Genomic DNA, 15,435 nt, shown 5'->3' on the forward strand with positions numbered 1-15,435 from the left:
TAAGATACTTCCTGTATAGTTCATCTGTGTATTCTTTCCACCTCTTCTTAATCTCATCTGCTTCTGTTAGATCCCTGCCTTTTTGGTCCTTTATCATGCCCGTCTTTGCACAAAACGTTCCCTTGAGATCTCCAATTTTCTTGAAGAGATCTCAAGTCTTTCCCATTCTGTTGTTTTCCTCAATTTCTTTGCATTGTTCATTTAAGAAGGCCTTCTTATCTCTCCTTGCTATTCTCTGGAACTCTGCATTCAGTTGGGTATATCTTCCCCTTTCTCCCTTGCTTTTTGCTTCCCTTCTTTCCTCAGCTACTTGTAAAGCCTCATCAGACAGCCACTTGGCTTTCTTGCATTTCTTTTTCTTTGGGAAGGATTTAGTTGCTGCCTCCTGAACAATGCTATGGACCTCCGTCCATAGTTCCTCAGGCACTCTGTCTATCAGGTCTAATCCCTGAAATCTATTCCTCATCTCCACTGTATATTCATAAGGGATATGATTGAGGTCATACCTGAATGGTTTAGTGGTTTTCCCTACATTCTTCAATTTAAGCCGAAATTTTGCAAGAAGCAGCTCCTGATCTGAGCCACAGTCAGCTCCAGGTCTTGTTTTTACTGACTGTATGGAGCTTCTCCATCTTTGGCTGCAAAGGACATAATCAATCTGATTTCAATATTGACCATCTGGTGATGTCCATGTGTGCAGTCGCCTCTTGTGCTGTTGGAAAAGCGTGTTTGCTATGATCAGCGTGTTCTCTTGGCAAAACTCTTATTAGCCTTTGCCCTGCTTGATTTTGTACACCAAGGCCATGCCTGCCTGTTATCCCGGTGATTTCTTGACTTCCTACTTTAGCATTCCAATCCCCTATGATGAAGAGGACATCTTTTTTTGGTGTTAGTTCTAGACGGTTCTAGGTCTTCAGAGAAGATAAACCTCAGCTTCTTCGGCCTCTGTGGTTGGGGCATAGACTTGAATTACTGTGATGTTGAATGGTTTGCCTTGGATTCGTACTGAGATCATTCTATCATTTTGGAGATTGTACCCCAGTACTGCTTTTCCCACCCTTTCATTGACTATGAGGGCCACTCCGTTTCTTCTAAGGGATTCTTGCCCACAGTTGTAGATATAATAGTCACATGAATTAAATTCGTCCATGCTTATCCATTTTAGTTAGCTGATTCCCAAGATGTCGATGTTCAGTCTTGCCATCTCATGTTTGACCACCTCCAGCTTACCTTGATTCATTGATCTTACATTACAGGTTCCTAAACAATACTGTTCTTTACAGCATACAGATGATGGAAGCATCATTCCAGCATCATCACTTTTAGCCTTGTGATACGTTCCATGGGGTTTTCTTGGCAAGGATACTGGAGTGGGTTGCCATTTCCTTCTCCAGTGGACCACATTTTGTCAGAACTCTCTGCCATGACCTGTCCATCTTGGGTGGCCCTGCACGGCATAGCTTATGGCTTCACTGAGTTACGCAAGCCCCTTCACCACAACAAGGCAGTGATCCATGAAGGGGACACATTATGATAGCCTTCTCCAAATTGGAGAAGGGCTGTCGTGTTGAAAAGAGCAAAGACCTGTTCTCTGCTGTCATCCCAGAGGGCAGGATTAGATCTAAGAGGCTGAAGTTACAGGTGGGAAGATTTTGGATAAACATTAGGTGAAAACTATTGATAGTAAGATCCATTCCACAGTGGAACCAATGACCTAGAGTGAATTGGAGAAACAACATAGGAATGAAATCAGGGGAACCTTCTCTCCATTCTGGGCAGGCTGAGTAATCCACCTACATCCACACTGTCTCACCTAATGCTTCCTGCAAAATGGCACCATCTTATTTCTTTATTTTATGCCTATACCGCCTTTCTGAAACCAACCAAGGCAGTTTACCAAAATGTCAGAACATAAAAACCACAACCAAGTGAAAACATAGTAAACTGTTAAAAACAATCTCTAAAAGCCATATTAATCATAACAACAATTTGAAAGGCCAAATTAAGAAAGTCTGCACACCTCTTATGAAGGGCCTGGCTATTTGTACCCCCACAGCCCACACGGCCCCTAAGCTACCAATGTACCCACTTCTACCCATATGGCACTTCGCCATGCATGCATGTGTGAAGGCAACTTATGCATAAACACTAAGAGCAAAATTGGCTCAGCTGGAATTGCTCTTCTCCTGGCTCTGTGCTCTCCAATTCTGGCACCCAGAAGAGAGAAAATAAAAATTTAAAAATTGGCCAGGCCTCTAGCATTTGTCGGGACCTAACATCGGCTGCCGTGCAAAAGGGTGGCACAATTCTCATGCACATAATGTCTTGTGAATTCAACTAACAAGGGCTGACCATTGGTAACCTCTTTCCAAATCCAGCCCTATAGAAATGAAATCCATCCAGCATTTGAAACATTCCCCTCTCCCTCCTGTATGTGCCAAGCCATTCAAATTTGGTGCCCTGCTCTTGGCAGTTTTAACTTTCCTTTTTCTTTTAAAGTGCCTGAAATGTTTTTCAGCGTAGATTGATTCTGCCCAGGTCCCACCCTGGATAACCTCGGGGGGCACCAAATGGTTTGGAAACCGGCTCCCTCTCAATCAGTGGGCAATCTAAATGCAGAGCCATCACATGGACTGCAAAACACGCCCCACCCCCAATCCACAGTGTGTTCAAAAACAGACGAGACAGCTTCAAAAAATCCTCTGCAAACTCAAGATTATGGTCATTTCTTTTAGGACGGGAGACCTGGCTCATGAAGCTGGCCAGAGATCATCTTGATGTGGATGCCTCATTTCTTGATCTCTTGGGAAAGTGGGCATCCAAGGAAGGGATTAGAGAGTTCCTTTCCTCAATTTTCTCCCCTGTGGTTTGCTTTGCCCTGGGTCTCATTCCTCCTGAATACTGGTTTAACAAGGAGCATGCAGCATGCACGGCTTGCCACAGCTTTTGGAAACTTTTGGTCACTGGCACCTTTTCTCCCCCTCTTACGTTACCAGTATAGACGGGAGTGCCATTTCCAGGTTTCAGAGGGCCCTTGGGCCTATCTTCTCACCACCATTATCACCAGCTGCTCTTCTTCTTCCTCTTCCTCTTCTTCATTGTTCCCACTTGCTTGCTCGGCACACAGACAGGCAAGGAGCAAGAAGGCCGTGGCATCTTCTGCTCCCCCTTCTCACCACCACCGTTGCCTGAGCCAGAGTGAGAGGCAGGTGAACAAGCAGGATGCAATGGGGAAGAGGAGGAACGAGTCCAGGGGGCTTTTGCCAATGGGCCCTTGCTGGGGTGCTGGCCCTTAGCAGATGCCTAACCATGCCTACCCTTGGCGCCGGCCCTGGCATCCGTGAGCATGGATACTGCAAAAAGAAAAAGGCCATTGCGACAGAATAATATGTAGCAGAACCTAGAGTTATTTACCACTGTGTTTAAGAACAAAGCCTCCATGTTCAGAAGCTGTCTACCCCTGATTCTAGGGACAAACTATAAGGAAGGACTATCCTGTTTGCCCGCTCAGAGACAGCTGGTTGGCCACTGATGAGAACGGAATGCTGGGCTAAATAGACCAGCTTTTCCCAACCTCACCTCCCCACTACAACTCCCATCACCCCCAGTCAGGGAGGATGGGAGCTGTAGGCTAACAACACCTGGAGACCCAAGTCTGGACTAGATAGATTTTTAGGGCAGAAGGTAGATCTCCAGATGTTTGGGACTTCAACTCCCAGAAGCCCCCGCCAGCATGGCCAATGGTCAGGAATGCTGGGGGTTGAAGTCCAAAACATCTGGCCACCCCTGCTTTAGGGTGCTTCCAGATGATTCTTTTTTGGTGCCAATATCTTGCCTCATTCAGGGAATTTTAGGGGGGATCCAGACGTTGTCATCTGCAACTTGTAACCCTCCCATGTTTTCCCACAGCTTCTTCCATTTTTTCTCTTAATGAAGATCATCCGTTTAGAAGGAAAATACGGAATAGCTGCACAATGCCTTCCCACTGGTAGCGCTAGGAGCCCTCTGTCTAGAAGCACCCTTAGTCTCACCCCGCAAGGCCATTTTTATGTTATGACGTGGTGTGTTTACCTGCATGGAAAACAGCAATATGACCTTTCTTCAAAAAGAGTCGGCACCAAAGATTCGTATGCTATAACTGCAGATATTTAATTAACGGATGTATGCTTTCATATGTATCTATCACATCAAAAATGACAGTATTATGTTGAACCACTAAATTGTTATTCAAGGCATAACCTGAAACACACACATCTATAGACTCACACCTGTTTCTTTTGAAGTAGTTGGCTCACATACATAACCAATATGATCTTGACAGGCTTATGCATAATTACTTGTTTTCGAGAAAGTTTTCGAAGGTAAATCAGGAACATCTACCTCTTATATTATTATGTACAGATTAGTATTTTCCCCCCAGCAATGTGTAATTGTTACCTCCATTTCTGATGTTTGGGCATAAGTGCTGATACTTATGTAGTCAAAACGGCACCAAGAGGGAGGTATCGGCACATTTGGCCCAAAGCTTGCAGAAGTTGGACCTGATGACCTTGTAGGCCCCTTCCAACCCTACTATTCTATGAAGTACAAAAAATCCATTGAAAAAAACTCTCTAAAGAGGAGAACCCCACATGCAATGGCGCATCGCAGTGAAGGACATGGCTGGCTAGCTGGCTGGCTGGCTGACTGGAGCAGTATTCTTTTTCCCATCAACATGCAATTGTTCCTTCTATTTCTGATGTTCAGGTGTGAGTGCCGATGGTTATGTAGCCAAAACAACACCACCCATTGTGCTGGCTGGCTTGACTGCAGTAGTGACTTGACTGCAGTAGTGAACAGGAGCACGCCACACCACAATATTTCTCTGCAGGTCCCACTTGTAGTCTCGGAAATCGCTTTCTTGTGCTCTTGTTTTGCTTCTGGGGCTGGCTACAAGCAATCTGACATCTTCCTCCCAGCTTCTTCATCCATTGTCTGGAAAACGTATTTTCTCCCAGCACAATATTTTTCTGGGAAAAATGCAATTTTCTGTACCCATCTTTACCTAAGGCTGCAAAAACAAGGGATCTGTAAAGCACCTCTCAGGACATCATCCAAGAGTGGGCAACTTGCAACCCTCCAGATAGTTGGACTGCAATTCCCGTTAGCCCCTAGCCAGCATAGCCAATGGTGATGGATGATAGAAGCTGCAGTCCAACCATTTCTGGAGGGCCACGTTGCCCTCTCCTGATCAAGAATGCACAGTTCTCTCTCTCTCTCTCTCTGCATGGTTAAAACTTCCCCTGAAAGTTACACATTTAAATATGCGGGGGGGGGGGGAGGATGTGCATATCATTTGGGGGTCTGAATTCCGTGTGAGTGTGGGTGGTGGCGGTGGGAAGGAGATCGCCAGACCTGAATGTGTAACCAGAATCAATTTGCAAAATAAAATTTCTCTATTTCAGGCCTACGGTGGGGGGACTGGTCCCAGAATGACATCTATTTATACGTCTCCCTGTGTTCAGTGCGGCTTGCTCTCTAGTAAGCGTTGTTAGGATCAGAGCCTTAGACTCACGTGTTAGCATGCAGTTTGAAATAATACTCGACAATGTCTACAAATGTGTACAAACATTCTGAAGTTAACCCCTCCTCACTATTTCGTTTTGCTCTTCCGAATTCATTCCTTGCCTGTTAAAAAACAAACAAACCTCCAACTGTTTTGGATCGTATTATATTATCTATTTTTTTACTGTCTCTTTAATAAACACTGAGCAGAATTAACCTCCCCCACTCCATCAAGGAAAGAACTGCATTTCTCTCCCAGATCTGTTTTCATAGTGGGGTTTTGGGGGATATATTTTAACCCAACTGGTTGAGAAGTGTTTATATATATATATATATATTTATATTATATATATTTATTGCATTTATATCCCGCCTTTTTTCCTCTTGCAAGGAACCCAAGGCGGCTTACATGATCCTCCTCCTCTCCCTTTTATCCTCACAACAACAACCCTGTGAGGTAGGTTGGGCTAAGAGTCTGTGACTGGCCCAAAGTCACCCAGTGAGCTTCCATAGCTGAGTGGGGACTAGAACCCGGATCTCCCGGCTCCCAGTCCAACACTCTAGCCACTACTCCACACTGGCTCTTTCTATTGTACTTTGTTACAGGGCTTTTAACTGGCTCCAGATGCTGAAGAAACTGCACTATAGCAACCCCTAGGGACAGAACATAGGCATTACAACACCAGCAAAAGGGTGTGTGTGTTAGTGTGTGTGTGTGTGGGCTGCAATTACACACTTACCTGGGAGTAAGCTCCATTGAACTCAATGGGACTTACTTTTGAGTAGACACATACATGCTTTTTCGTTAGGCTCCTATCCTATGCATATTTTCCTGGAAGTAATGAACACAGTGGCACTTCTGAGACACCCTGCATAGGATTGCACTGTGTAAAGAACAAGCCCTATAGATGTCTATAGTGCATAGGATTGCACTGTGTAAAGAACAAGCCCTATAGATGTCTGTTCCTGAAATCCAGGAAGCAAACCATAAAAAAAGAGAAGCACACCCTTACTTTCTTTCTAAAAAGTCAGTTCCACAACTTTTATCTCATGCAATTTGATGGAGTGTTTTTGTTTTGTTTTAATCCACATCACTAAAAAAAAAGTGCATCTGTCAACATGAAAATCATCATGGTATTCACAAGCCCTTTGATATTACGATCTCGGTAGGATGCATATATTACCAGAAGTGTACCTTTCTTATCACCCTTTCATTTACACATGTAGCATAATGGGTTTAAGCACCCTAGCAGTATGTAGAATCTATTCATTTATTACACTTATATTCCACCTTGCCTCAAGGTGTGGCATGCATGGTTTTCTCTCCCATTTTATCCTCACAGCCACATTTGTGTGTTATGTTAGGTGAGAGAGTGTGCCTGGCCCCAAAGTCACCCAGTGATCTTTGTGGCTGAGTCGGGATTTGAACCTGGCTCTCACCAGTCCTAGTCTGGCACTGTATCCTCCACAACACACTAATTCCCTTGTAGAGTTAAAATCCACAGGCCTATCGAAAACCAGTTTTGGCCAATACTCTTGCCAGTTTCCTTCACTCCACTTGTAGCTTCTTGTTGCTGATTTCCCATTCATAAGCTTGTTAAAAATGTAACTGAACTTCCTAGAATGCAGATTGCCTTAACAATGTAAGCAAACATCCTTGCTGGCCAGCCAAATCTTAATTGAGTTCCAATGTCACAAAATAATTAAACAGCAGGGCACAGAGATGATCATTCTCATCCAACAGAACAGCCGGTTGTACAAATATTTTAGAATTGATGGCAGCATTATTCTGGTTTTGCAAAACCAGAATCTTTTCAACTGACTTTTGTGAGAATAGAAACTATTACGTTTGGGGGGGGGGGTCCCCCTGGGTTTGGGATAGATGAAGCCACTCTCCAGGTTCAGTGGAGGTCATGATAAGTGATGGACATGAGCTGAAGACTAAGCCCTTGGATTTCAGGCAGTGTTTCAAAGGAATTTTTTTCTGTTGTTAGTCCATTTTGTTTCAACGAAAATATTGCAAACTCAGTTGGTTACTGTTAGATGCCTTTACTATGCGTATTTTCATATTTAGATGCTTCTGAAATAATGTCATCATGTAGTACAAACACTTTAAAATGCTTACTCCTCTGGGTAAGTTTAGTGGAAAGTCAAAGGGACATGGCCTTGTCTTTCAAAAAGGATGATTGGCATTTTTAAATGTCATGTTTCCACTTGAGCAATGCCGCCTATGAAATCAGCAATGAAGTCATCCCTTTATCCATGGTGACTGTTCAGATGTTGTTTTGATGAGGCAGTAGTGTCACAATGGCTTGTCACTTGTGCACAATTTGTTTGAAATGGTCATTGCAAGATTGTGCCGTCCAGAAACCTTTCAATTTTTAATTTCTTCTTTTACATACTAAGGAAGCAACAACCCGCTGAAATTACCATTTCCATGACCGTCTTGAGGTCTGGAAAATGCAACGTAGAACACAGAACTCCCTTTCAGCCTAACAGGTGATTGTGAAGGGGTTGGAGGAGATACAGTGCTTTGTTTGTGGGTCGAAGGCAGAACTGTAAAACGTTGGCAAATGAGCCATTCCTCTGGAGGTGCCAGGAAGCAATGCAACCAATGTCGGTGTGTTGAACTGCATTCCTACCAAACATCTTTTGAGATGTTTGGAGGACTTGGTTTTGGTATTACACCAAGTCAGTCTGACAAATGATACTCTTTCTCCCTTTGGCCTCTTCCCTTTGTTATCTCTGCCATTGTCAACTTTTACATGCAAAGTGTCTTGATGCACTGAGCGGTCTTCTTGTGACACTCTATTAAGTGCTGTACACCCTGCTGGTGCCATATAAATAATCCTATCGACTTAGAAAGCTGGCTTGAAGGCACTGGTCCAGTTCTGGGTGCCGCACTTTTGGAAGGATGTTGGCAAATTGGAACAGGTTCAGAGGAGGGCAAAGGAGATGGCATGGGGTACAGAAAACAAGTCCTGTGAGCACAGATGGATATTTAGCTTGTGGAAGAGAAGACTCAGTGAAGAGGGCATGACTGACTGCACTCTTCAAATCCCTGGAGAGGGCAAATATTTGCTCTCTGCTGCCATCCCAGAGGGCAGGGATAGATCTAAAACCAGTTGCTTACTGTGCGCAATTCAAGGCATTGGTCTTAACTTTCAAAGCTTAACTATCTATGGGACCACCTATTTCACTAAGAGAGCTTTTCTACATGAGGCATTTATTGTGTGTTCATCATTCCCTACTCACAGTTGTTTATGGTTTCTTTAGAAAACGTCGTGACCCTCCAGTTTCACTTCTATTTTTAGAGAGCAGTTTCACAGAGTATTTTAGAGCAGGGAAAATGCGGTATTATTTCTGAAAGTGAAAGAAAACGCTTTTTCCACTTGTGTATTTGCACCATTTCACTACATCACAGTGCCACCTAGAGGTTCTGTAGCAGAAAAGCAAGAAAGGAAACACTTTTCATGTGGTGCTCACAATTCTGTGACAAAACGGAAAGTAGAGTGGTTTAACAGCCCTATGTAGAAAAGTCCTGAATCTGCCTGAGTATTACTACGATTGTCCCCCACTCTCTCAGCCTTTGGAAAGGGTGTGAAGACACACCTTTTCAATTTTGCCATTCCAAAAAAAAAAAGCATCGTTTTTAATGTTTCAACTGTTTTTAATGCCCTTGCTTTTTATCCTTTCACAGTTTCATGGTTTTAAATGGTTGTAAACGGCCTGGATGGTTTTTGAGCCGACGAGGTGGCATATAAATATGAGTAATAAATAAAAAAAGGAAGAAATAATGGGCCTTATGTTACAATAAGATATTGTAGAGCTGGAAAAAGTGCAGAAAAGAGCAGCTCAAATGATCCAGGAGCTGGAGCATCTCCCTTATGAGAGAAGGTGAAAACAGCTGGGATGGTTGTCAGGAGCGCCCTAGCGGCCTCTTTCAGTGGACTCCAATAGCCAACTCAAGACACAGATGAAAGGATTCTTTTCAAGGCTTTAATCCTTTCATAATTTAATGACTCTTTCAGATGCTAATCACCAGCGACTAAGCAAGGAACAGCAGAGAAGCCTATGCTCCGGGTAGGCAGTTGGTCCCCATTTGAAGGAAAGTCACTTGAAGACCCTGAACTTATGGGCTAGGGAGAGATCCTCCCTCTTTCCCTTGGGTCCAAGGGAGGCGGCCGTTGCTTGCATGACAAATGGGCGCTATGCCTCCTTTCCGCGCCCTCCATTGCTCGTCGCTCCCTGCGTCTGCGTCGAGCGTCTAGCAAGCCCTGTTCCCGCACTTTCTCACTGCTAGGATCACTATCTATCTCAGGAATGCCGGCAGGAGGAATCTCTGCCAGCTGCTGTGCCTGTGAGGGATGAGCTGGCTCCTCTCCCACGGATTGCTGATCCTCCTCAGAATCAGAACTGCTCTGGGGTTCTATCGGCTCAGTCTCCACCCTAACAATGGTTTAGCTTGGAAAAAAAGAAGGTAAGGGGAGACATGATAGAGGTCATGGATAGGGAGACATTTTCCTCCCTCTCTCCTAATACTAGAACCCAATGGGGTCCTCCCATGAAACTGAACATTGGGAGATTCAGGACAGATAAAAGGAAGGGCTTCTTCACACAGTGCAGAGTCAAACTATGGAATTTGCTACCACAGGATGTGCTGATGGCCATCTATTTCGATGGCTGTAAAAGGGGGTCAGACAATTCATGGAGAAGAAAGCCTTCAAAGGCTACTAGTCCTGATGTCTCTATGCTACCTCCAGGATCAGAGGCAGTGTGCCTTTGTACTCCAGCTGCTGGGGAACATGGGTGGGAGGGTGCTGTTTCACTCGTGTCCTGCTTGTGGGTTTCCCATGGGCAGCTAGTTGGCCTCTCTGTGAACTAGATGGTGCTGGACTAGATGGACCCTTGGTCTGATCCAGCAGGGCTCTTCTGATGTTCTTAAGGGCAGATTTTGGTTGAACACGAGGAGGGACATCTTGAGGGAAAGAGTGGATTTTGCCCTTTGAGAGGAGGTGGGCTTTTCTTGGCTGGATGTTCTTCAAATGGAGGCTGGGTAGCCATTTGTTGGGGAGCTCTGGGTTTCTTGTATAGAGCAGGGGGTTGGACTTGGGGTGGCCAGATACAATAAAGGACAGGATTGTCTTTCTTTGCATCTGGCCACCCCAAGTTCTTCACAGCTATGCAGATGGGCAAAGCTATGGAGAAAGAAACTTGATTGGTCCCTTGCATCTCAAAAGCTCTGCCCCCCACCCCGAATAACAGGTAGGCTCCTTTCCTTTCCCCACATGTGCTCGAAACCATAAGTTGGGCATTGTATAGACCAGTGAAGAGATGAGTACCCCATGACAGGACCTGTACTGCCTAGTGCAGCATATGTTAAGCCTCTGATCACAAAACTAGAGGCACTCTTCCCACCTGCAGCTCCCCTCCTCACAAAAGGAAGTGCCAGAGTCAGGCAGAGAAGATGGATAATGTTGCTCCATCTTGACTTGAATGCTCCAGCGACATCCAGTGTAGAGATGGAATGGAGTTATCTGATCAGAAGGAGCCATTCTGCACGCAGAGATACAACAGGAAGCCTTCTCTCAGGTCATTCTGCTGTGTCCCTGCCGTGGAAGTGATGGAAGGATCTGATCACACCCGGTGCACAGGCATGGTGGAATCCACCTGCCCTTGGAAGGAGACAAGGCATGGCCTGAGCAGGGGATCATTGAGAGAAGCAGCAGACAACATCCTCTGGTTTTCAATGGGGGGAAGGTGGAGGAATTTTGGGACTTCCAGGAGACTGTTGTTAATTAATTTATTCCATCTGGCATGCTAGCAATCTCTTGGGGGCAAAAAAAGCTTGGAAATTACTGTGTTCATGGAGTAGCAACTCACAGCTCTGGAATAGATAGGATCTAAAGTTAAGGCTACATTCAGGAAAGGGACCCTTTCCTGCCGGAGAGCCTGGAAAGCCACTCAGAACAGACAGCACTGGGGTAGATGGACCAAAGATCTGACCTGGTAGAAAATGCTTTTGATGCCATGCAACGGTTGTATCCAGATTTCTTAAACAGCTCTGCCTTTCTTCTTCATGGGACTACCAGCATGGGATTTTCAAACAACAAATGGTTTTGCTAACTGTTTCCTTAGCCACCAAGTGTGGGGTTTTGTTTTTCCTTTCTTAAATGTTCTGGAAAGACGACTTTAAAGAGGAGAGGATTACTCTGTGGAGCGGGACAAACTGCTCTTCAACACGCAGGAGTCTTTGTAAGCAACGCTACACACTACAACACTGCTTCCTCATAACATCGTCAGCTAGCTTTCGGTATAGGTCGCTCCTTTGTCTGAATGCTCTCTCAATCTGGCAGGTGGCTTTCAGTATTATGATTATTATTTCACCTATCTCTGGTGAGGATAGACTCAGCCTCTGGCAAAAGCAAAGCACCCGTCTTTAGAGGGGTTAACTTTTGCAGCTGGAGCCATTGAGCATCACTGCTGGGGCAACAGGACTCTCATTTTGGAAGCTGTCGAGCTTTTCCACCTTGGCCGAAGGAGCCGTCATGCAGGCATCTTGCATGCTGGACCCGGAGGGTTTCTTCTTGTAAAGTTTATCTTCAGGGACTGGAGTGCTCTCTGCTCCCTGAACCAAGCATGGTTCTTTGGAGGCATCCTGGTGACGCCCATTTCTGGAACTGTCGTGGTGGCCATGGTTGCCGAGACGGCTGGAGGCCACCACGGCCTTCATCGCAGCCTGTGTGAAGCAAGTTGAGAAGATGGGACATTTGTTAAAATATGTATTTCTCATTTTCATTCATTTCGCTCCCTCTAATTGCGAACTCGGGTGGTTGAGTGCCAATGGGAATGGAGCCAAAGCAGCAGCACCGAGAAACAGGAGGGAGACATCTGCATGCCAAGGTTTGCAGACGAATGAAAAAAAAAAACCCTAAGGGGGCAAAAATCCAAAAAAGCTGGTTCAGTAGTCACAGGATGTCGAGTGCCAGTTAAAACAGAAAAATGGAAAAGGTGTCAGGTGGGGAGGGTGGAATTCCTTGCCTGAGTTCTTCACAGCAGGCTCCCTCAACCTGGTGCCCTCCAGATGTTCTGGAAGAGAACTGCAAACATTCCTGGCCATTGGCCATGCTGGCTGCAGCGGATGGGAGTTAAAGTTCAACATCTGGAGGGCCCCAGGTTGGGAAAGGCTGACTTACATTATGGCTGGCTGGTGGGAACTTTGAATGGGAACATTCGTGCTTGGTTGAACATGGCAGGAGTCACTGTTCAGAGCAAGACTCCTGATCTGGATGTCCAAATCCAGAACAGAGACTTTTGGAAAGACTCAGTGGAGAGTCTCCTGAAGAGACCTGATCCTGTGCCCATATAAAGACACTCAAATCTTTCAAGTTCCAAGTCTGGCATATGGAAGCCATGGAGTTGCACTCCAACTCCCATCAGCCCCAGACAGCATAACCAATGGTCAGGGAAGATGGGAGTTGTAGTCTGGATGGCACCAGCTTCCTTAATCCTGCTCTAAATTGGCCTAAAAAGGAAGAAGTAATGTAGCTTATAAAACAGCTCATATCAATGTTATTATATTATAATTGTTATTATTAATAGCAGGAGGACTATGTGAGCCACCTTGAGTGCCAAGAGGAGAACATGGGATATAAGTGGAATAATAATAATAATATAACGCCATTAGCCTTCTTCAACAAGAGGTGGCTGTGAAGCATAGGGGAGGAACCTCTTTCAGCCCACGAGCTGAATTCCATTTTGGACAAGCTCGTAGAGGTCCTATTCCAGTGGTGGGTGTGGCCAAAGGTAAATGGGTGTGGCCAAAGCAAGGGGTGGGACGAAGGCAAAAGGGATGTGGCTTTGCCTGGGCAATTATAGTGTTCCCTGGCTTTGGCTTCCCCACCCAGCTCTGAATTCTGGCTCCCAGTTCCTGCTCAGCAACGGAGCCCTTGACACAGGCTCGGTTTTCAGAATCGGAGCACGCATGCCCTCCACAGCTCCAGCCCCGCCACACATCCCTTTCGGCCATTACCTTCAGCTTCCGCCGGGCGTTGAACTCCTGCAGTTTCTTCTGCGTGCTGTCCATGTGAGCAAACTTGGCGGCTTTGCCGGTGACCCAAGGGTGCTCCAGCGTCTGTTGCACTGTCAGCCTCTTCCGGGGATCCAAAACGATCAACTTCTGAACCTGTAAGGGCCGGACGTGGAACAGCGTGACGAGGCTGAGCGGCTGCGAATGGGCCCGCCGCTCAGCAAGTTCTTGGTGACCAAAATGGGCTCCATGGCTGGAGAAATGTCTCTCCGGGCTCCAGCTAGACGGAGAGGCACAGATTTAATTTGGGCACCGCTGGGAGGCTTTAGCAAGAGGTGGTTCGATTGAGATTCAGCTGAGGGTGGCTGGGTGTGAGGGTTACTCTTCGGGCTGGAGCAGAGCTAGGTGGCCACTTGTGAACCAAAAGAGGACACGCATCACCCCTGAAGAGGGCAAAAAAGAGGACCGCTGTGCATCAACAGTGCAGATGCTAATGTATATGCATAGAATCTATGCATATGCGAATTTAGAGTTAACGATACTAACACATCTCAACCTAGTGGGGAACGTTTGGAGCCAGGAGACCTGTTGTGCCTTTGCTCAGCCTGCTGTGGATGGGCGGCTTCAAGGCCCAGCTCGCCCTTCTGATAGGCCTTTATCTATAAACCAGACTTGGACTGGACACCCTTTCAGAACAGAGAACGGTCCTCTGGCACCCCTTCAAACAGAGGATTGTCCTCTGCAAAAGAGGACACATGGCCACTTTTCGCAGAAGTCATTTTTTCTCAGAAAATGTCTGGGGTTTTTCTCTTTTTCACCCCCAAGAGAAAGATGCAGCTTGGCAGAATTCTCTCTGGGTTTTCTCCCCATTTGATTTTGTGGGGTGGGTGGGGAGCTTCCATTTCCCTCTCTCCTCTCAGGATGCCCAGAAAGGAACTGTGCCAACCCCAGGGCATTGTGGAGGATGCAAACTGGAAGCCGGGTGGCCAGAACAGTTGTGCTGCTGTTGCTGAAAACAAACATCAGAGTGATGATTTGGAGGGCATCTAATACTCCTCCCCTCCTTGGGGTTTGGCCAGGAACCACCTGATAGGATAAATAAAACAAGATCTGGCAAAAGGACAAGGGGGGAAACAAAGCACACACTAAAGCGACCTCACAGTAGGGGTGTTGGAAAAACCTGCGACGGATTCAAATGAGTTTGGATTTCTACTCATGGATTCCTTAGTGGACCAGGTTTTTCCAAGTCATGTGGATTTTATGGTCTTCCGGACCGTTTTTCATGGGGAGGGGGCAGATTTGCACTAAAGCACATTAGTGCTCATGCTACAATGATCCTGCTTCAGTGATACAGTCAGAGACAGGGAGCATTTTGGAAGAAGGTTTAGCATCGGGTTATATTTCATTATCTGAACAGTGTTTCTCGACATAACTTGCAACCCAGGATACTTGTATTTTATATTTTGCCCAAGAATCATACGGATATTAACCCACCTCCAGGGTGTCCTGTTGTATCAGGCAATACAGTTTTGGAACCACTTTCCCATGATACCGATTATTTTTTTGAAGCCTTTCATACCACAGATAAGGTCATGTATACATGATTCCTCTGATTCTATTAGCAAATTGGGGCAATTTAGTAACGTAGATCCAAATGACATTATGGTTACTATGGATGTGAAGTCTTTGTATACAAACAGTCCTCAGGACCAGGCAGTGTTGATTATAAAAAAAGACATTAGATAGAATAACACATAGGTATCCTCCCACACATTTCATTTCTTTGTTGGCTGATATCGCACTTCAGAAGAATTATTTTTCCTTTAATGATAAATTGTATTGGCAAAGAAAGGTAGTAGTCA

General features: G+C 45.6%; 1 protein-coding gene across 1 annotated transcript in view; it reads right to left on the reverse strand.

Annotated features, from left to right (window-relative positions):
* Window positions 1–11,992: 11,992 nt before the first annotated feature.
* LOC146333752 (calcium/calmodulin-dependent protein kinase type IV-like) overlaps window positions 11,993–15,435 on the reverse strand; it is a 41,688-nt gene continuing 38,245 nt past the window's right edge. The window contains exons 10-11 of the mRNA XM_084826386.1: window positions 13,577–13,729; window positions 11,993–12,283 (exon numbers count right to left, since the gene is read on the reverse strand). Coding sequence (XP_084682512.1) covers window positions 11,993–12,283; window positions 13,577–13,729 — 444 coding nt within the window. The remainder of the gene's footprint in view (window positions 12,284–13,576; window positions 13,730–15,435) is intronic.

This window comes from Heloderma suspectum, chromosome Z (assembly GCF_057233095.1).
Source record: "Heloderma suspectum isolate Gila_16-S chromosome Z, 16-S_ref, whole genome shotgun sequence".
In the NCBI taxonomy this organism is placed as follows: Eukaryota; Metazoa; Chordata; class Lepidosauria; order Squamata; family Helodermatidae; genus Heloderma; species Heloderma suspectum.